This window comes from Xenopus laevis, chromosome 4L, assembly GCF_017654675.1.
Source record: "Xenopus laevis strain J_2021 chromosome 4L, Xenopus_laevis_v10.1, whole genome shotgun sequence".
NCBI lineage: Eukaryota > Metazoa > Chordata > Amphibia > Anura > Pipidae > Xenopus > Xenopus laevis.
The window spans coordinates 119,729,757-119,752,387 of NC_054377.1; the positions used below are offsets into that span (position 1 = coordinate 119,729,757).

Here is a 22,631-nt window from a genome sequence, read left to right on the forward strand (position 1 = left end):
TCAATGTCAATGTGCCAACTAGCTATTGATAGTTGCTTTTTATCTCTGCCACAACCTAGGTGTGTTCTGGGTAATACAACTATCCTGGCGGAGTTTGCAACGGATGAGGAGGTGAGCCGGTATCTTGCACAAGCTCAGCCACCAGCTCCCTCTGCTCCAGGAGCAGGCTGGCAGCCTTTGGAAGTGGGACCGAACCACCCAGCTGAACCAGTAGGACCAGCCCTGAACCTTTTTGGAGGAGCCACAGGGCTAGGGCAATGGAGCAGTGGAGGTGGTGGTAGTGACCTGTCAGGAGTTTCCCTCTGGGGTACACCTAGCAGCTACACATCCAGTCTGTGGGGTGTACCGAGCACAGAGGACGCCCACAGGATGGGCAGCCCTGCCCCATTACTACCCGGTGACCTTCTGGGAGGAGGGACTGACTCGATATGAACTTTGAACTTTCAACTCTGACCTCGTGACCTTTCAGAGCAGCAGCACTAACTTGACCTTTTTGTGTTTTTTTTTTTTTTTTTTCAAACTTGCAATAAAAACTTTTTTTTTTTAACAAAAAAATTGGGGGAAAAAAAGAAACCGGATACAGATAGAGATATCAGGTGGGTGCAAACTAAGACTCCTGATCGCCAACGTTGCAAAAACTTGCGGTCACTTTTATAAGTGGTTGGTTTAACTTTTTTGTGCTTGCGAATTACTTCCTCCCCCACTGGATATCTGAAGAAAGTGGGAGGAGGAATAAAGAAAAAAAAAAAGTCTGAAACAGATGGGGGGGGAAATGTAGAAAATGGAAAAAAGGACAAAAAAAACATATCTGTCTCGAAATACTTGAATACCGAAAGCCAATGTTGAAAGACAATGTGAATTCATAAAATCTACCCTATTAGTACCTTGTGTGCCGGATAGGTCTATAATATGTCATAAGGACCTTTCTGACATCCACGGAGTTAAATCCTGTTCTGGGGAGGGTGGGCAGAGCTGAGTGTTTATCTAGAACTATTACATGGCATTTTCTGAAAGCTGGATGAAAAGAAGGCAACAATGCAGACAAAAAGGTAATTTAAATAATAAACCCTTTTGTGCCAGAGGGGTGCATTATGCTGCAAAAGAACATGCTGATATTTCCAGGGCCTGAGCTAGTGAAGGGTGCAAAAAGGGCAATGCAGAAAAGCTTATACATGAGAACTGCTTATATCAGGGATTTCCATCCTCTAGGCCTCCCCCTGCTGTTGGCTGCTTGGAGGTTTCTTGGGAGTCATGGTTAAACAGTAGCAAAAGCAACACAAGGCTGATATTCTGTTCTTACACAATATGTTAACTTAGAGTTTTAGCAAGAGGCACCAAATGTTCCTGGGAGCCTAGCAAAATCTACACTTTTAATGCCCGCCCTGTGCTAAACTGGCCCTGGATATGAATTCTTCTGCCTTTTACTAATAAAGGTTAATGGAAGTAGATTCATCTCCACCATACTATTACCAAACATTTCATAGTAAGGCAGAAGGAAAGCTGGCAATTACCTTTATTTATTTGTGTTACGCAGGGATGTACAGATAGGTTTAGCCCAACTTCCTCAGACTAATCCTGTAGCCATGTTACAGCGTCAGTCCCTACACTTTATTTTAGTTGGCTGAATTAATCATCAGTGTGTTTTTAACCATCCACAGACAATGCTGCAGAAAACCTACGTCAGGGTAAAGATGTGGTCTGGGCAGCCTTGTATGAAAGCGAAGCCCACCTTCTGGGCCCTACTTACAGAATTCAACTGTTCCTTCACAATTTCTTTCCGTCACAGGATAAAGATAACCTTGTGCACTATATCAGTGGGGAGAAGATTCTCCTTTAAACCTTTTTATTATCAGCAAGACTTACATCCTTGCATTAAGCTCATCTGGCTATAAAATGAATTAGTTGCTTTTTTTTTTTTTTTTTTTTTTTTTTTTATTATAAATGGAAAAAAAAAAAAACCCAAGCTTTCACTCCATCTCTGTTGTGGCACTTTAAAGATGAGAACCTCATTCTTGCAAAAGACTTTGTATTACCTGTAAAAGATGAACATGTTGACAGCAGTTGGCTTATTTGGAAAATGCATCCCCAACTCGGGGGGGGGGGGGGTTTACAGCATTTGATAAGGAATTCCTATTTCAGTGTTTTCATTGCCGTAGCATTCTATCAGCAGAAGGCTTTCCTTGATTATTCATTAACGCAGCTCTTAATACTAATGAAGGGACATCTCTTTATCCATGTAACCACCAACTAGAAGTTTTCCAATCTGTGTTCTATATTTTACAAACAAGCTAAATTTAAAGGCACATTTGTGGATCTTGAAAGGTATCATTGCCATGAAACTGCTTATTAACCAAAAGCAAACTACCCTGCAGTTGTACAAAGCCTGATAATGGGGGACAAAGGAGTCTTAAAGCCCTATATTTTTATATGTAACCATTTTTTGCACCAAGACTGTCTGAGTTAACGCTTTACTTTTGGCTGCTTAAGACCCAGAGTTGGTGGATACATTAGCACTTCTGAGCAGAGGGAATCATTTTTGTGAGGTTAGCGAGTGAAGTTGTTAGAATTACTGATGCCACTTTAAAAAGGAAAAAAAAAAAAAGAAGCAAATGACAAGCTAAACCATTTCATTGGCATAGGCCAAAGACTAATAGTACACACGCTTCCACTCTGCATCTTAAGAATGATTGGGAAAGTTCAGCAGAGAGATCACTGATATTGCTAGGACAGAGCAAGATAACAACTGAATAATGAGAGCACGCATTTCAAGGGTTGTGCATTTTATTATATAAATGTTTGGGTGTTAATGTTAAAAACAAATACAATGCAAAGTGCATACATGTCAATCAATGGCATGCACTCACATTTGTATTTTGATTAGCATAGCAAGGGCTCCTTCAATCCCAAATCATTGGTTTGCAGCTAAATATGTGGTTTATTATGCTCACGGTGGTTAATCACAAGGTCCTAACGTGAATTACTACACTAAGAATAATAAGGCCTATTTCTAGCTGCTACAATGTGTGATCAAGCCCTTAAGCTTGGGAGAAGCCAACTTATTTGTTAAGGAAGAGTAATAAAGTTGAATATGTCTTGCAAGAAGTGCTGATGACCTTAATTTAGTGTATTTAGTTTTGGGTGCAAATGAATTTGATGCCGAGGTACTTTACTTGTTGCAATTCCTTCCTTTGGTCTCTGTTCCCCCTCTGAGATTGCTGCCTTTCCTGTGTTGCTGCCTGTAACGCATAACTCATTTATAACACAAATGATAGGGTACAATCCCTAATCTTATTTCCTGATGTCCTCACTAGATAATACCTGGAGCAGATACCTATGAACTGTAGGTTTGTTAGTGCTACCTCCACCAAGTAGGCAATCCTGCTTATTCTTGTTTAATCTTCTCCCTGAACTGAGTTACTGATGCATAAATGCCTTTTCCCTCTCTTCTGTGCCTACCGAATGCTTGATCAAGCCAGATAATTGTCCTTTGATATCACAATCATTCAGGTGGCTTTTTATGTAGGCTCAGTTAGAAAATAAATGTAGGGAACACTCCAGGTTTATCATTTATGGTGAAACGAAGGGCAGTTTTTAAACTGGCATCAAAGAAGTGGCAAAAGGTGCTTTATGACTGAAACTGGAAAATTCCTCTACCTTCGTTGTTTACCAAAGCCTATGCTTATTGGACAAAGAACAGGGATTTCTTCTGGCCATTCATAAATGAATGGAATGCTTATGGTGATCACGCGGTCACCCCCTCGCCGCCCATTCATTCACATTGTTGACTCGTCCATCCCATATCTCACTGCTTTTTTAACATGATATTTACCACCTTCAGCACTGAAGGGGAAATAGACTGGGGCCTGCTATCTACTCAACTAAACAGTCTTCTTCCATGAGACAAATTTTGTTTCTGTTAGGCACCTTATAGCCAAATATATAGAAGGTACTTGATAACATGGCGGGAAACTGCTTAGTTAGTATAGGCCTATAACTATGCATTATTGTGGGCTGCTTAGAAATCTGCAGTGGTCGCTATGGAGCAGCGGCTCGGCGTACAGTGACCATTTTAATAACTAAACTGTGAGACAGTGTCTGTGTGTTTGTGTGCGTGTGTATGTTTGACATGGGTTAATGTATTTTGAAAGTTGTCCCAATTTCTGGATTCTTATCTTGTTACCGCATTGCGTTTTATTTTTTTTTTATTAAACTGCCTTTATCATGGGTGAACTCTGAAATGACCTCTTCCATTTTCCTAAATATGTCTTCTTTATGCTCTTCGACGTGTAGCTATTTGTGGCTATCCCTTCCCAAATCCATAACTTATTTTGAAGGACAGTGGACTGGATAAGTGTTTTTTCAGGTGCAGCTTTCTGTCTTAAATAGATTTGGTCACCATAATGATATATTTGATTCCATTGTAGAATAGAGTTGCTTAAGGGATACAGAGTTGGACGTGATTGGGACTTGTGTGCTTTACTGTACAGGCAGTGGCAAAAGAGCGTTTTCTCATTGAGTGCACCCTGGCCCAAGGTGGTGTCTATAATGGGATTCTACAAGCCATTATGTCATTAAAGGTTAATACAAATGTTCCGTAAAGTTGGTAGACTCTTGCTCTGGCTAATCATGCGTTTGTAGCCCAAATGACAAGACACCCAACTGGGTTAAGGTGGCCATAGACGCACAGTTAATATCGTACGATATTCGGTGCGTGTATGGTGGGAAAAGAGCCGACCGATATCGGCAGAAGACTTGAATATCGGTTGGCTCGTTGATCGGGCTGGACAGAAAATTTTGATTGGGTGCCTTTGAAGTCCCCCAAACATCAGCCATTGTTAGTGCTAAATCGTCAGTTACAGCTAGAATTCTATTGTTTCTACCTGTATATCTGACAATTCAGCTATACACGTGTGTATTGAAACGAACAATCATTTTTGGAAATTGTTGCGTCTATGGCCACCTTTACATCCATCAATAGAAATAGATAAAATCTGATAGACAAGGGCCACTTGCTATCATAGCTATCCTGTTCCCACCTGCACAGGGCTTTACATGATTTGAATTTTATCCATGGAGCCAATGATCAACCATATTTGGCTACATCATCATCAAATGTGTCAGTCTTCCTATTTACGGCCAGTTTTATATTATTATGCAAAGGAAAGTATAGGAGTGTCACATCAGCGTCAGGTATCAGGTAAAAAAGTAATTTAGTGTTGGTTTTGGTGATATATCAGTCTGGGACCCTGGCCAGCCAAACATAAGTGCCCTGCATTAAAAATCTATCCAATAAAGTAGCTAAAATGATTTCATATACATAGAATTACTTACTTTACCACTTCAGCTTCAATAACGTAATTGGCACTGACTGCAGTCCCTGTATTTACACTGAATTCCACTTATATGGTAAAATATATTGCAGGGCAGGAATGGGCAGCCTATGAGCAGATGCTTCAATTTCCAGCATCTAACTGGGAGTTCTGTTTGAAAACATCTTTGTATTAATTCAACTTATTCTTTATTTTCCGTAAAGTACCTTGTTTCCTGGCTGTATTTAAGAATATCAAACCACATCATCACATCATGGGAATAGACAACTGGCTCTCCACCTATTGTGGGATGCCGGGACTTGGTCAGCCACAGTCTACAGACATATTTCTAGAGAAAACCTTTCATTCCAAGCACAATTCTAAGACTTCTAAGTAGTATTCCAGTCTGACTTAAACACAAATATTTCTTCTGTTGCTGATTGCAGGTCCTACGGTTTATAAAGAGGTTTTTTTTTCTTACTGTTTTATCCAAGAGCTAGCTGGATGTTACTTTCAATGCAGAGTGGAAACTACACTAGATTCCCTAGTCTACATTTAATGACCGGGTAAATTATGGGTAAGTGATATGGACTCTTCCAAACTACTGGCAGTGTGGCCGCACTCATGTCTGTTTAAACCCATTAGTGTCTCCTGTTTGCTGGCCTTGAGCACTGATCCCCTGATCACACATCAGAGGGCCTCACCCTGGGGTGTCAATGCGCCAAAAAAACCTGATGCTTGCACTTTATAACTGCCATTATTTAAGAAGAGTCCATATCATTTTAAAAACGGAATGGGCAGTAACAGTATGCTGGTACAAGTAGGTTAGTGAGTGGAACTAATGCAGGTTCATACATGCAAATGTCATCATTTCAGTCATTCTTTAAACAATCATTTTGAGAGCAGTTTTAATGGCAATAGCAGTTCACAAAGAACCTATTTTTTGCCTCTTATTCTAGTACCACAACTCTGGAACCTGCCCATCTGTAGTTATATCAGGTGTACATCTATTGCTGCTTTTATTCTCTGCACCCTTAAATCACATTCTTCCACCCTGGAATTTTCCCTTTAACCATGCCTGTGCCATAGTATTCAGTAGAAAAAAGTACACCATACCTAAACAGAGAAATATCTAAACAGATACTGTAGGAAGTGAAATTGACCATTTTGAGGAAACTCGGGGGGGGGGGCATAAGGGGACTGTGGTTGTTTGGAAGGAGGGAATTATATCAGTCTGATTTATACAGTTATCTGCAGTTAGGGTTGCCACCTTTCTGTAAAAAAAAATACCGGCTTTCCTATATATTTATCTTTTTTCCCTATCAATAACATTGGGATCAACCATCATTTTTACCAGCCAGGTGGCAATCCTATTTGCAGTCTGTCTCAGATTCAATCAGTCGCAGAAATAACCCTGGAGTGGTATGTAACGTAAAATAAAATTACATAATGGGCAGCACATTTGAAGGGGAGTACAACAGCCTCAAACTATATGGCATATATCTTGTAAATGCATATGTGTAAGCTCATTAATTGGTTTAATTCTGTAGTAATATACTAGCCATCTTTTATAAAATTGGATTTATTAGTAAAATTAATGTGCAACCACCTTAAAAAATGTCTGCAATGCACTTCTGGATGCACCCAAAGCAACAAATGCTGTAGAATTAAAAAAAAAAAAAGTTTATTTCTGCTTGTTGTTATATTCAGAAACACCCAAATTTGCTTAAATCAAAGATCAGGAATGAAGTGAGGGCAAAATAAGGTCCAATGCAGGAAGTTAACATTCATTTGGAATGTCCAATCTGCTGACCCTCCAATTGCTAGACAGTGTCTTACAGTTGCTACACACGTCTTTTGTGCTTGTATCAGATTTCCCTCTCATGGGGCCCTGCCCTAACACTGCACTTAGAGTAGGGGAGTCAAAATTATATTGGCAGTGAAGGCCATGGTACACTAGGCAATTTGAAGAGCAAACCTGAAGAATCATGGTGCTTAGTCACTCGCTGATTACAGTGGGACATGTTGCCAGTAACCCTGCATCTGTGATTATCACCAAATATTTGCTTTGTGTTGGTGGTCACAATGCCTAGTGTACCATTGCTGTAAGCATCCCGCTGCCGGAGAATGATGGCAGTTGTCATTCACAATAGCTGTAAGTAAGAGGCAAGTGCTACTACTAACTAACAACCTACCCATTTTGCATGGGAAAGTTCTACATTACATGCAGCTTGCTGGAAAGTCAACATATCCCTTGTCTCTTGCACCAATGTATTTTGAAGTATAATTCCAATTTCATTCTTGAACCCTTTCCTGTATGTTGCAGCTCCCTATACCCTGAGCAACAAAGGGGCTTAAAGCTGTTGTATTTCAGAAGCACTTAAATCTGCAGCACAGAACTTGCCTACTGTAATAAATCAGTATTATCCATGCTAGGTGTATTTTGTGCTTTTCAGCAGTTGGGGCATCAGCAGTGTGACTATCAAATGAAAGTTTTTCCCTTTGTCCTACACCGCTATAGGGCATTTTCTAAAGGTTCGGCTGGCCTGTTAGTCCCAGTTTGTAGAAGATGGGCTTGAGGGTGCTGTGTATACTGGGGGTTGTCCACACACTAGATGACTACTCCTGATTTATTTCTGGCATATGGATTTTATAAACATTTCTATCATTTGGTAGGGGGTTCATATCTGCCTCTGGCCAAGGTTTGTGAAGTGAATGGCAATGAATGGAAATGAGTAACATGCTTTTTTTTTCCTACAAATTTCTTTGTGACAGGGACAATATACAAATATATATATATAAACGCAGGTGACGCATAATTTATCTAGGAACCTGTGTCAGTTTACAATATAGTGTGCAACGAGTGTGTTTGCAGACCTGTTTGTGTGTTTCAGGTGGGACATCCTACCACAATCTGTTTGGTATACTTTTTTTTGTTTTGTTGTATGTAGTATAAAAATTTCAGTAAAAGATGACAGTATTTCTGTTTTATTCCTATGTCTGGGATCTGTTTTTCTCTTTTGTTTGTCATCTGCACTCCATCCCTCTGGTGTATTGCCAAGCCTTAACTTTGGTTTTTGTTTTTGGAAAGGTAAATATACAACATAAAAAGTCAACATTAAAAGTCTTGACTTCTTTCAAAAAGACTAAGCTATCTGTATTGTGTTTTGCTTATAAAAAATCTTTTCCACGCAGTAAATTATTCACTTAACACTTAAAAACAACTTCACGTGTTGCTTTTGTTTTGTCTCTGAAGGGAATATGAGGGAGAGGTTCTCATCTGACCTATTCTGACACGTCTAGCAATGAAGGAAGGATAACGGCTGAGCGTTAAGGTGGCCATAGACGCACCAATAATATCGTACAAAACTAATTTTTGTACAATATTCGTTCTTGTGTATGTCAGGAGACGAGTCGACAGATATCGTCAGAAGACTTGAGATATCAGCTCGTTGATCGAAATGTAAAATGCCGACGGGATGGCAATCGGATCGCTTTGTTTTCGAGGTCGCCGGAAGTTGCCTCACGAGGAAACTTCAGGCGACTTCAGTAAAACGAAGCGCTCCAAGTGCCACCCCGCCGGCGATTTAGATTCTAGCTGTCAGAAGATTAGTCGCCCCGGAGAAGAGGCGATTTATCGCTAGGCAACTAATCTACCCGAATCTGAGCGTGTGTCTCTGCCCTTAAGGTATCCAAAAGGTGACTGTGCTACATTTCAGACACTCGTTTACAGTACAGTTCCTCATATTATACTGGTCTATAGTGCTCGCCCAGTTCTTTATTTGTCCTGATGCTGTCAGGTAGATCGGCAATTGAAACGATAGCCATCATCAACCAGAGCTGCTGTTTACATTTGCCATTTTTAAAGGGTATGAAATGCCCAGTGCTGCTGCTTTTTACTTTTCATGTTGCTCTAGAAAACCTGTCTCTGCCACGACCGCAAAAAGGGAAAATCAACCCCAGTTCATTACTGCATAAGAGCCTCTTTGAGTTGTATACTAAATGCATTGTTATATTGTCTTCTACTGTAGGTTCCGGCTGCCCTTTCTCTATCTTGTGATTTTCTGCCTTTTCATATAATGAAGACATATGCAACATGCTTCCATGTGCTAACTAGAACTGCTAAGAGCAGACATGTGAACACCGCATATTATAACATTTAAGGGCAGATTTATTCAGCGTCGAATAGTAAATAGAGGAAAATAATCCTCCAATTCGAATGTAAATTTGAATGTGAGATTTATCACATCTTGACCATGGAAACAGTCCTGACAAGTTTTTTGCATGCAAAACTCGATTCCAATTTTCGCGTCGGGACTATTCGATGGAGTATTAGACGTTTACATTTTTCTCTCATTCGAGTTGAGTAAATTCTAATTTATTAAAGGTAAAAAAAATTGACCTTTGATAAATCTGCCCATAAATGTAGCCTTTACTCTTCATTAACACAAATTTCATTATGTTTTAAGTATGGACTCCTTCCATAAGAAAGATGAATGGTGCTTGCCCCCCACCCCCCCCTGAAATGTTTGTGGCCTAGCAGTGTTTTTCAAACTAGTTCTGGATTTGTTTCCTTAACAAAAGCCCATTAAAATGTATTTGTGTGTAAGATACAAGGTCTGGAATATTTGGTCATTTATAAAAGTATGTAGATCTTGAAGTAGATGAAGCTAAGCCTTTAAAGAGGGCCTTTGAGCAGTGGAGCCCTATATTAAAGTTATTTTCGGGTACGTCTTTAAGAAGAATAACCCTATTTAGCATTGCCTGGAACATAGCTTGTGTTTTGTTCAGTGTAGACTTCATCATATCATTTGCTTTATGACCTTACAAAAGGCATTCAGAACATCATGATTCTTTATTCCCTCTGCTGTTATGTGGATTTTACTCTGTGGCCAAATATGTTTTGACCTCACGCTGGTCCACCGTCTCATTTCTCGAACACAAAGTATTAACATGAAGTTGGCCCTTGCTTTCTGCTATAACGGCCTTAACTCTTCTTGGAATGTTTTTCTCATGATGCTGAACATTGTTGATCTGATTTTGTTCAGCCACAACAACATTAGTTTGGGCATCGAGTCTTTTGTTCCAATACATCAGGATCTTCCATCTCTCCAAACCAATTCTGTACAGATTTCTTTGTGTATGGGGACATTATCCAAACTGTTGCCATGAAGTAGGAAGCATGGAATTGGCATGAATGGCATTGTAGACAATGGGCGCGACTTAGATCTTCATTTATTTTTATAAATAAAGTAGTAGGATTAGAGGGTCCTACTAATCTAGCCAGTTCCAGACATACTGTCTACAAGGATACTCTCTAAACCAAGTTTAGAGTAAAGTATAACGTTCATTTATGTACTTATATGTTAAAGTGCTGTATGTATTAGACATGTTTGTTGGGTTTTGCATGAGCAGATGGCAGGGATATCTAACGGGCCATTCATCTCACCCAACATCCCTTAGGCCCATAGTGTCAACCCCTCAATCATCTTGTTCCTTTGTGAAATGATGGATTGGATTTGAAGTCCCCCTCTTTTGCACCACTACTATAGAATGACAGGGAATTCAAATCCCAGAATTAATTTGCAGTGGAACAAAGTGATGGAGAGGTTCCATTACACTGTGAGCCTAAGGGATGTTGAGAAATGGTTAGTCGGACTATAGTGGTGTTCTTTCAATCGGTGGAATCGCATATGTCAAACTCAATTATAAACCTGCCTGATAGATATGAGACTTATACTTTGCCAAATATTGGTTAGGCTGCTTGTACATTTGGCCCCACATATGGTTCAATCTGCTACAATTAGACAGCGTAGCGTCACTTTTACAGCGTGGCATTTTATACGCTGTCAGGTCGAAAAGTCTTAGTGCAGGTTGTCTGCATGCCATGCTCGGGGAGAATCTAGGGGAATTGTATTTGTCTAAAACAAGGTAGCGGTTATTTTTAGACCAAAGTCTCTTGTGTTTTCCCAAAATAGTATATTTCTGTGTGCAGAAGCAGTTTAAACAGATTCTTATGTGTAGAAGGATGAGCAATTGCCAAATTACTGGGCCAGCTGGAGTTCGTTATGCAGTAAGCACCCGGAAAGTGCAGTGTTTTCTAAGACATGGCAACTTTAATCCGACAGTGCAGATGTTAAAAAAAAAATTCTGTACACACTGTAAGATATACCCTTTTATCTGAACGAGATTAATTTCAAAATAATCAGTTGGGAAAGAATTCCCTAAATAGCCAGTCAGGTAAGTGTAATGACTAATTAGCGACCATCGAGTAGCCTGTTTGGCGGCACAATGAGTCTGATAGACTTGTTTTTTTTAAGCAACGTGTTCCTAAAGCAACACTTGTTGTTGTAGAACGAAACATTTGTGACCCAATGGGTTTCATAAATTGCCTTGCTTTCAAAAACAAGCCGTGAATAAAACCTTTAAAATGAGCGTGTCAATGTTTTCCTTTGATTTACGCTTTAAATTATGTCAAAAGAAATGGCAAATCATGTACTGGACGTGGCATTCGGTTCAAATTCAGGTAGAGCCCTCAGATCTTCTGCCCTTGTAACTAAAAGCAACACCATTTTGAGATTTTGTTTTCCTGCCTGTGTCAGAAAGCTTACAATGGCCTTGGAACATAGATGGATACGGTGGGACAGTTTTGATCAAGTTGACCTTGAATTGCCTCGCCTGTGGTGTGAAAGAACATTCTGTGTATGTACGTTCAGGATATTCTGGGTGGGACAGGACTACTGTTCCTCTTCTGTATTTACCCACCGACAATATTCATAACATTTATTTCAGTCCACAAATGACTTTATTTTTAGGAATAACACAGTATGCCAGTTCCTTTCGCTGTAGTTGTGTGCCCGCTTACAATGCTGCTTGGCTGATTCTGAGCATTTTGTGGATATTTCTCCCCCCAAATTAAATTTCCATTCTTTACCTTCTTGGATCCATCCATGTGCAAGCCGATAGCCGTCTGTTAGGGTGTGTTTATAGAGAAAATGCAAGGAAAGCGAGCAATTTTAGATTTAAGCTTCATTTATTTATTGATCCCAGTTGCAGTTCACATTCATATACACATTTTAAAAAATGGGCAGAATCTTTGGTTAAAACAAGAATCCAAGAAAAAGAGTTTGTATTGTTACAATAGTTAGGGTGTAGTTACTGTACCTTAAATCACTTACATTATTAAATCACGTTCCCGCATCCTTCACCAGCAGTTGGCTACCCACATCTAAATCTGCTCCCTCCGAGCCAATCCATGCACTGCTTTTCATGCTGACCGCTCCAGTTTAAAACAGTGCCTAATTTAGAGAAGTTCTGGAGAATGTGTTTTGAAAAAGATTTTGTACAAGATTTCGTTTAAAAAAAAAAAAATTGGAAAATGAAAAAAGGTTTAAAATGGTCAGAATACTGTGAATTATTGACCTAAAATTTCATACTAATAAATGCGATCATCGTTTAAAACTAAAAACAATCGCCATTTTCTAGGTTTGGATCTAAAAGTACATTTCCCTAGCAATGTAGATCGTTTTTGTGATGTTTTTATTAAGACTAATTGTGTGATCCGGCGGCACCCTTTCATTGAATCTGCCTGTGGATGGGTCGGAAGTATAAACCCCTGATTTACGCTTTTCGACGCATTTACAAGGAATGTAAAAATGCACTATGATTATTGCTAGATTGAAAGCAGGTTTTTTGCTTTTTTTGGGGGGGGGGATAAAATTTCAAGCTGACAAGGAAGGGTAGAAAATTCAGGGCCCTCCGCATTCTTTTGAAGTATACAATGTCTTAATATGTGTGCTTGTGTTACTTGGATTCTGTGTTTCCTCAACTAACCAAAACAAGCAAAAAGATTTATATAGAAAAGAAATATATATACATATGTTGTTACTGTACGGCGCTTACGTTTTTTAATGTTAATTTATCAGGCCTGGTTTAAGCGTTTCCTTTATTCCTGCTGCTTTCTGTACATTAATGGTCAGTGCTTTTAAGGAAAGATTTGGTTTTATGTTCACAAAAGTACCTACATGGAACGCAGAGGCGGTTTCTGAAAAGGTGGTTACGCCAGAGAGCCCATCGGGTTGAGCACTTGGATTTAAGCACAGTCCGTTTCAATGAAGATTGTTTTTGTTCATAAACCTCTCTGCAACCGGAAATGCCTGCAGTGTTTAGGGGGCTGGGATTCACTTCAGAGACCATAACAGGCCCAGGGTTTGGACTAACTGCCCATTGTTTACAATCCACTGATGCGCTTTAGGTCTTTAACACCGAAATCTACTTCCTACATAGTGTATTGTGTGCTTGATGTATTCCTTTGAACACCATCAGTCGTCTGCAACTGCTGCCAAAGGAATGAAATTCTAATGCAAAGATTGACTTACACTGAATTTAAAAAAAAAAGAACAGCGTTTTTTTTTTTGTTTTTTTTTCCAAGCGGACTCTGGACCAAACCTTAAATTCGATTCTGGGACACTCAGAGTAAAGCAAGAGACAATGAACTTTACGTTGCTTTCCATTTATCTTACCAACATCTCGGAAGTCTTAAGCAGAGTCTGCCGTTGTTGTTCTGGAGTCACTGAAATGTGGGAGGCGTTTTTCTGTTTCAGCCTGTTTTAGTTGTGACATTCATTTATGCAAGTAAAAAATGTCATTTTGTTGGGAGTCTACCTTCATCTGTCTGTGATGTTGTTCTGGTGAGGATATTTATATCTCGGGGGGCCATGTTTGAACTGCTCTTTCCATCCCCGATCATACCACACCTTTAGGTGCCAAAAGATTGGCCGCTATTAAGATCTTCACTGCCAGACAAACTAATGCACGTTTGACTTCTCAGTCCTGAATGAGGTTACAGTTCTGTGCAAGCATGAGGAACACCCCTTTAAATCTATCCCAACCTTTCCCAAACATTGTCGTCTCTTCTAAACAATACTTGAATTTGCTCTGCTTCTGTTGAATCTTGTGAAGCCTTGTGGTTCCTGTTGGCATTAAACCTAGAGCCTCTTAATTCTTAGCCATTTCAGCCAGGGCCTCCTAGAGCAATTCTTTGCAAACACACGTCTTTCATTTACTTCCAAACTGGGAAAGTAGGAGCCATGTAGTGCACTGGTCAGAGATTCTGGTCTTTGTGCTTTTTGTCAACTTCTAAACAGACACTGATCCTCATTCAAGGGCATATGGTAGAGTGTTGCTAATCTTTATTTGCTTCCCAGAAGAGGCACACAGAATTTGGTTTATCAGCTGGAAATATTGCCAGAAACACAGTCGTGGGTGATATTAACAATTACATTCCTCGTTGCCTTATCATTGTGGCTTTTGCAAAATCTGATCAGACAAACACTGTACAAAATCAGGTTTTCCCAATGTTACACCCCAAACCACCACTTGATATATGCTCAAATGTTGTATTGTAGCTGTATCCTGCCATTGTATTACATGCTGTCTCTTTTTGATCTACACACCAACAGGCACATTTCAATTATCCATCCACCACAGTACTCTCTCCTGCCCCCTTTATTTTCTGCCGCCGTGTTGGAAATCTACATAGTATTGTGGTACTTACAAGAAGGAGAATGCTATTTTGCTGTTTCACGCATACTAAGATGTTTAAACTCTATAAGTTGTGTATAAGCTGAGACCATAGTTTTTGTTTTGTTTTTGTTTTACAATGATTTGTGTTTTCTAGCAGCTGGTACTGTATCTTTACATGACTCAGAGGCAAAGACCCAGTCTAACGGGAAGGTCAGTTCAGGATGAGGGCCAGGACTTGGTTTCAAACAATGTCTCCTTAGCTTCTCAAGAATATGCCAGATTTTCTAGGAATCCATTTTCTACCAGAAAGGCCTGAAATTGCTGGATTCTCAGGTAGAGAGAGGATTTACCTTGTTGAGTCTTCTGAAACTGAGTTTATTTTATTATTTTGTGTTGTTGTTATTGTTCAGGGGAAGAGGGTGGGAGCTTTTAACAAGCTTTTTTTTTTTTTCTTGTTTTAGAAAACATTTGATTGTATTATGTGCAACTCTGTTGCTTCATATTATATAACTACAACAAAATATTTTTGGAGGGGAGGTTCTTGGAATACAAAGTCTATTAAAATGTGTTTGGCTGCTAAAGCATTTATTTGTCTGTGTCCTGTCTCTTTGTATAACGGGGGTAACTTTACAAAGGCGTGTTGGTCATAAATATATTTTCATCGTAATTTGGAGGAGGCTTTGACCTGGTATCAGCACAAGACACAACATGATGCACATCTATCTGTCCAACATCTCATTCCCAAACCAAGGATATTAATATGAAGCTGCTATAAAAACTGCTACTCTTCTGACAAGGTTTCCACTCAATTATGGATCATTGGTGGTGGGATTTGCTCCCATTTAGAAGTTGGGCAATCAGGGCTGGCTCCATGCCTGGAATTGTGGAAAGGCAACTAAGGCCCGGGCCTAGGGCGGCAGGATTTTAGGGGCGGTATGCTGCTCAACCACACCCACATTGTTTTAGAAACACTAAGGATGCACATGAGAAGTGTGCAAATACTTATTCCCGATGAGAATTTGTTTGAATAAAGGGGAGGGGACAGGGGCAACGAACGGCAGCAGAGAGGCACCTAGAGGCGTCTGCTATAAAAATCAGGCCCTGACTCACTCCACAGGTGTCTGGTTGGGTTGAAGTCATGGGCAGGCCAGTCACGTTCTTCCACTCCTTTATAAGTAAACCCATTCTGTATGGACATGACCTTGTGGATGATTAGTGTTGAGAGAGAGGAAAGGATCTTCCCCAAATTGTTGCCACAAAGTAGGAAGGACAGTATAATCTAGGTCATCCTTTCTTTTTTCTGTGCTTAATTGTGTTTAAAGAGAAGTGAAATTTATTTTATACAAGAGGGCCCATGGACAGGCCAACCACCCCTTCAAAAGCATTCTCACCAGACAAATGAAATTAGTTGCACAAGAGCACTATGCTCATTTGTATCATATCCTTATAGACCCCAATGTGCTGATCACAGACCAGGAGCATACACACTGAAAAATGACTTGGTGCTGGTCCTCAGTGCCTACTATTGCCTTGATTGCAGATACTTCTTGTACTGGCTTTGTTCAGTGGATATGCTACTGAAAAGCTTCTCAACTACAGAACCAATGACAACACGTGACATGTCTAAACGTAGCACCAGTCAACCCAAATATTCATCTCTGTATTTCAGACCGAGGAGCAGTGGGTTCTCTTTCAAGGGGAGCTTGGCCTCCTTGTATAAAACATGTGTATACTTCTCCTACTTTCATACTCGTAGCATTTAAACACTGGCTTTGCCCAAGATTTGACCAGTTTGGTGGCAAATCATACAGCCGTATCATGTAATACACACATATAGGAACAGTGCTAACCTGCTCACTGTAAAAACCCTACTGTACATGTAAAAACCTGGACCAAAATTGTTGCCTATAAATAAAAAGTTATTATTTCCTGGCATTTATATAGCACAGACACATTTCCTCAGCACTTGGAGATTATATATCATTTACATCAATCCCTCTGCCAGTGGAGCTTACAGTCTAAGGTTCATATAATATTCACAAACACACTAGGAGCGTGTCTGTATGTATATGGAGTGTGGGAGGAAAGTGAAGTGCCCAGATGAAACCCATGGCTTGTTGCTATGGTCACTGGCCTTAGATACAGGCAGATTCGCTAAAAGACTCCATGCTGAGGTGAGTAACTTTTTACTCACTTTTTCCTTTTTTTTAATGAATAATTATAAGCAGAAGCCAAACCTAAACTCAGGGCCGGATTACCCGCTAAACGCCCTAGGCACCTGCTTAGGGACGTCCTAGCTCTAGGGGCCTGGCCTGGATAACAGGAAAAAAAATCACTTACTGAATGTTCTGGGCCCTCCTAACGTCGCAGCACGGTGATGTTGTGGCGCGCTGATGTCACCGCGTGCGACGCCATTGCATCACATGGGGGATGATCGCCAAAGCCGGCCTTAAAAGCCTGGGTGTGCGCAGGGAGAGCTGCAGTTGGCTCCCAAATTTCATCTTGTTATGAACTCTCAGTTCTCTCTGAACCTGTGTTTTGTCTTGCGGCCTATTTAGTGGTGGGACTGTCTGTCGGGCTTGTGAGGGGGAGGAGGGGGCAGTCAGGCCAGGCTGTGCTGCAGCCATTTCAAAGTGATCTGGGGGTAAAATTGAAAAGGGGCTGTGGGGCAGTGGCTGTGGGACTGTTCAACTGCAGGGAGTGAGGGAGGGGGCAGACAGAACTGAGGAAAAAAAAACTACAAAGTCATTTGTAAACGGTCTCTGGGAGCGGGACTGTAAAAAACTGTAATAACCGAAAAAAAACTCAGAAATATGTTCAAACTTTCATAACCTGCCAAATTTTGTAAAATGAACATGGTAATTAGGGGGTGTGGCTAGTGATGGGGCAAATTTAATGCGAAAAATCATGAAATCGGAAAGTTCATGAAATAAACAAGCAATTCGAACGTTTTCACGAAAAAAACTAGCAATTCGAAAGATTTCACTATAAAATCAAGCAATTCGAATGTTTTCACTAAAATCTAGGAATTCAAACGTTTTCACTAAAAAATCGAGCAATTTAAATGTTTTCACTACAAAATCGAGCAATTCGAACGTTTTCACTACAAAATCAAGCAATTAGAACGTTTTCACGAAAAAATTGGAAATTGACGGAAACGCGGAAATTCACCACTAATTCGTGCCAGGCGAATGTATTCACCCGTCACTAGGTGAAACTTTTGTTTCCAGAATGTTGGGAGGTATGTGCTAGCATAGCCGTGCTTCTTTTACAACTGTAACTTTAGGTGGCTCGAGGTACCTTGCCTAGGGCCCTGTTAAGTCTTAATCCGGCTCTGCCTAAACTCCATTTGGAAAAAATGACAAAAATAGCCAAAAAAAACAAAAGCGCATTTAGAAAGATTACATTTGTGACTTTTGTAAATTAGTTAAAGACAGCTACATGCAGCAATAGAACTATAAATAATAACTATCAATACCTAACATACTACCATGCTTAGTTTTTCTTTTTGCAACTGAACACAATGGAAGATGCTGCCACTAGATGGGGCCCCTTGCTTCCCCATTCAGAACGCTTTCAGTGAAACAACCTCAGAACAAGAAGTTCCTAACTAACTTTAGAAAAGATAAAAATACAAAAAAAATAATTACAGACAACCAGCTTTGGAGAAAACAGTTAATGAATATGTGCTCCAAGATACAGCTGTATCTATAATAAGAAAACTGCACGTGTCAGTTCCTGGGCCACAGTCCTCATTCTTTTACTTTCTCAATAATGAAGCCTGCAGTATCCATAGAAACCAGATTCAAAACTGGGCCAAATTCCTAAAAAAAGGAATTTTCTCAACACAAGACGTCCACCCCCCACAGAGCAATTTATGTAGGATCACCTTTTGATTTTGCCTATTAAATCAAGTTTTACATAACACAAAAATTTGTTTGCCAGGGGTCTACGGACCAATTTTTTTTAACTGAACATTTTTGTAGATTTTTGGTGCATCGGTTTAACTTAGAATATGGCATGCAGGGACCCCAATATATACTTTGTGCATACCAATTTCATGGCTTTCATTTCAGCTAATTCAAAAACACTGACTTTCATGTAGGATATAACCTGCAAAAGTATGTGCTGACTCTGTAAAGCTTTTATTTTTGCAAGTAGACATTCTGACATATCCAAAATGGGTAAAAGCAGGGTTGGACTTGTGGGTGCAGGGCCCACGCCTTCACACTTTCTACAGGAACCTTCGCCACCTGCCCCTCCCCCAAGAATGCGTAAATTAAACTTACTTCAACTCGTTGGGGGGAAGGAGATCGGCAGCCTGGGGGAGTGCTGGCGGGGTTCAGGTCCAGTCCGACCATGGGTAAAAATGTCTTTCTACTCCAAAGCTTTGTTACATTTAGTTAAGGTGACCAGATTTTGTAGAGAAATCCGGGGACAGAATAAAGTAGGCAGTGTGCTGTGGCACACCCACTTTTAAAGCCACACCCCCACAAACCACTTCCATTTTCCAGTACACGCCCTCTAAATTCTTGCATGCTTCAGCACAAAAAATAAAAATGTCTTACCTGTCGCCCATAATAGGTCTGTAAGTTTCAGAATGGCTAAGGCAGATAAACTGAAAATTGGAAAAGAAGTCAGCTGGGCTACATCAATATATATGAAGTAACAGTCCATTCAAATAATGCCTTTTCAGATGTTTATTAACTCACTTTTGGTAACATAGTAAGTAAGGTTGAAAAAAGACACACGTCCATCAAGTTCAACCTTTACGGGTTTTTTTATTTTTTAATCTGCCTAACTGCCAGTTGATCCAGAGGAAGGCAAAAAAAACCCCATCTGAAGCCTCTCCAATTTGCCTCAGAGGGGGAAAAACTTCCTTCCTGACTCCAAAATGGCAATCGGACCAGTCCCTGGATCAACTTGTACTATGAGCTATCTTCCATAACCCTGTATTCCTTTACTTGCTAAACACCATCCAACCCCTCCACTGATTCAGGGAGAGAATTCCACATCTTCACAGTCTCACTACAAAAAACCTCTTCTGAATATTTAGGCGGAACCTCTTTTCTTCTAATCGGAATGGGTGACCTCGTGTCAGCTGGAAAGACCTACTGGTAAATAAAGCATTAGAGAGATTATTATATGATCCCCTTATATATTTATACATCATATCACCCCTTAAGCGCCTCTTCTCCAGTGTGAACATCCCCAATTTGGCCAGTCTTTCCTCATAGCTAAGATTTTCCATTCCTTTTACCAGCTTAATTGCCCTTCTCGGTACCCTTTCTTTTTTTTTTTTAACAATTATTTTTATTGTGATTTTCTTGTGCACATACAGCAGTATTCAAGTTCAATAAACATCCATATAATAATAACAAGTGTCAGTCAATGATTTAACATCCACTATACAAGTTTTCAAGCAAGACATGAGTACACCTTAAGCTGGCCATAGATGCAAAGATCCGATTGTACGAATCATCGTACGATCGGACTTTCCCATCTCCTGACCCGCCACTAACCATTCAGATCAAAGTCTTACCAGTCAGATTAGTTAAAGAACAGATCAGCAATGTTCTGCCCCTGACAGCAATCGTACGATACTTATGTCTGACAACACTAGTGACAGTCTCCCACTGAAAATCGTACGATCGGCAATACACGCAGAGATATTATCGGCAGCCGACAGAAATTTTCTAACCTGTCCGATCGACCAAACGACCGATCTCCGCCAGACGAAAAATGTCGGGACTCTCCACACACGGTTCGAAAATCGTACGAATCCTCGATTTGTACGATCAGATCTTTGCGTCTATGGCCAGCTTAAAGAAGGAACCAGAAATATCCTGCCATTGCTTATTCGAAGTTTCGCAAACTACCTTCAAACATACATACAATGTTTATTCATCTAGACATGCACTTATCACTCCCCACATATTTAACCCAAAACTAATCCTAACTAAATTACTAAACATAAATTGAACCGAGACATATTCTACTAGCATTACCTAGGGAAGTCTCGAACAAAGGACTACCACCCTGTTCTTTGCTCTAGGGTTGCACCGATTTAAATTTACTCATCCCTTTGCGTCGAAGGGAGATGTTTGTCTACCCAGACATTCCAGATTGCATCAAATTTAGCCGGGCAGCCCCTTTTTAAGTACGCTAGTTTATATAAGGGTATATTATTGTTTACCATAGTGATCCATTGCATCTTAGTGGGTGCTACAGTGGACTTCCAGCTAATGGCTATCAGTTTTTTAGCATATATAAATAATGCCGAGATGAGACTTCTAATTTTACGTGCAGGGGTTATACTTTCCACATAGTTAAGCAGGATAGATATAGGGTCCAAAAGTACAGGGGTAAAGGAAACCTCCATGCATTCCTCTATAGCAGTGATCCGCAACCAGTAGCTCGTGAGCAACATGTTGCTCCCCAACCCCTTGGATGTTGCTCTCAGTGGCCACAGAGCAGGTGCTTATTTTTGAATTCCAGGCTTGGAGGCAAATTTTGGTTGCATAAAAAACAGGTGTTCTACCAAACAGAGGCTCCTGTAGGCAGCCAGTCCACATAGGAGCTACCAATAGTCAATCACAACCCTTACTTGGCACTAACTAGGAACATTTTTCATGCTTGTGTTGCTCCCCAACTCTTTTTACATCTGAATGTTGCTCACGGGTGGAAAAAGGTTGGGGACCCCTGCTCTATAGTCTCTTTCCAAAATGTGTGGAGCTTACGACAGGACCAGACCATGTGCATAAAATTTGCTGGCGTATGATGACATTTAGGGCACTCATCAGGAATAGTGTTAGTTATTTGGAATAGTCTATGTAGAGTGAAATAAGTCCTGTGTAGATATCTAAATTGTACCATTTCATCCTTGACACTTATAAGTGAATCATATACAGGCCTCCAAGACTTCTTCCCATACATCTGGAGTCAAGGTTGGGATATCAATATTCCATTTTGCATATAGTTTAGGGAGTACTTGTGGTGTGGGTAGACTGATTTGTTTATACAGTTGGGACATAGGCTTTCGCAATCCCGGGGTATGAATTTATTCCTCTAATTTGGTGGGACTTGTCCCAATATTATACGGGAATTGAGCCTGAATGGCATGACACAGTAGAAAATACCTGAAAAACATTTGGTTCGGAAGATTAAATTTAATTTTAAGGTTATCAAAAGTTTGTAATTTGCCTTGTTCAATCTCTCCTATGTATTTTATTTGATGTTTTGCCCATAGTTGAGGGTTGGGAATAGCTAAAAGGTGTGGCAGATTCGGGTTGAACCAAAAGGGAGAAAATTGTTAACAATACGTTTTATCGCTGTGAAAATATATTTGAGTTAATTTCCAATCAGCCAAAGTGGCTTTCATTAATTATGTAACTCCTTTGTTTATCCCCAACCCTCTATATAGCAGATTTTTTAAAGCTTCAGAAGACCCAAGTACATGAGTTTCCAATATGGTAGCTGCATTGGAGCCAGACGGAGATACCCACCACCATGCCGTCACCATTTTAGAGGACAAATAGTAGGAACACATATTAGGGGCAGCTAGGCCACCAGTCTCTATAGCTAATTGGAGGGTGATCAGAGAGACTCTAGGATGAGTGTTTGCCCAATATTATGTTGTAAGAAGGGAATCTAGCTTTTTAAACAACGAATTCGGGATAGAAATCATTTTAAATGAACATTTTAAATAAATGTATTTTACCTAAGACGGTTAATGGTATTTGGGACCACTCTTTAATTTAATTTCCACTTCCAACAGTGATAAAATGGGTTCAGATT

The 22,631-nt window shown here is 40.1% G+C and overlaps 1 protein-coding gene across 11 annotated transcripts in view; it reads left to right on the top strand.

The window, feature by feature from the left end:
- Positions 1-4,224, top strand: part of tnrc6b.L (trinucleotide repeat containing 6B L homeolog) — an 89,850-nt gene extending 85,626 nt beyond the window's left edge. For all 11 annotated transcript variants that reach the window (XM_018258850.2, XM_018258849.2, XM_018258853.2 and 8 more), the window contains one exon: positions 60-4,224. In XM_018258850.2, the coding sequence (XP_018114339.1) occupies positions 60-432 (373 nt within the window). In that variant the 3' untranslated portion in view covers positions 433-4,224. The remainder of the gene's footprint in view (positions 1-59) is intronic.
- Positions 4,225-22,631: the final 18,407 nt, after the last annotated feature.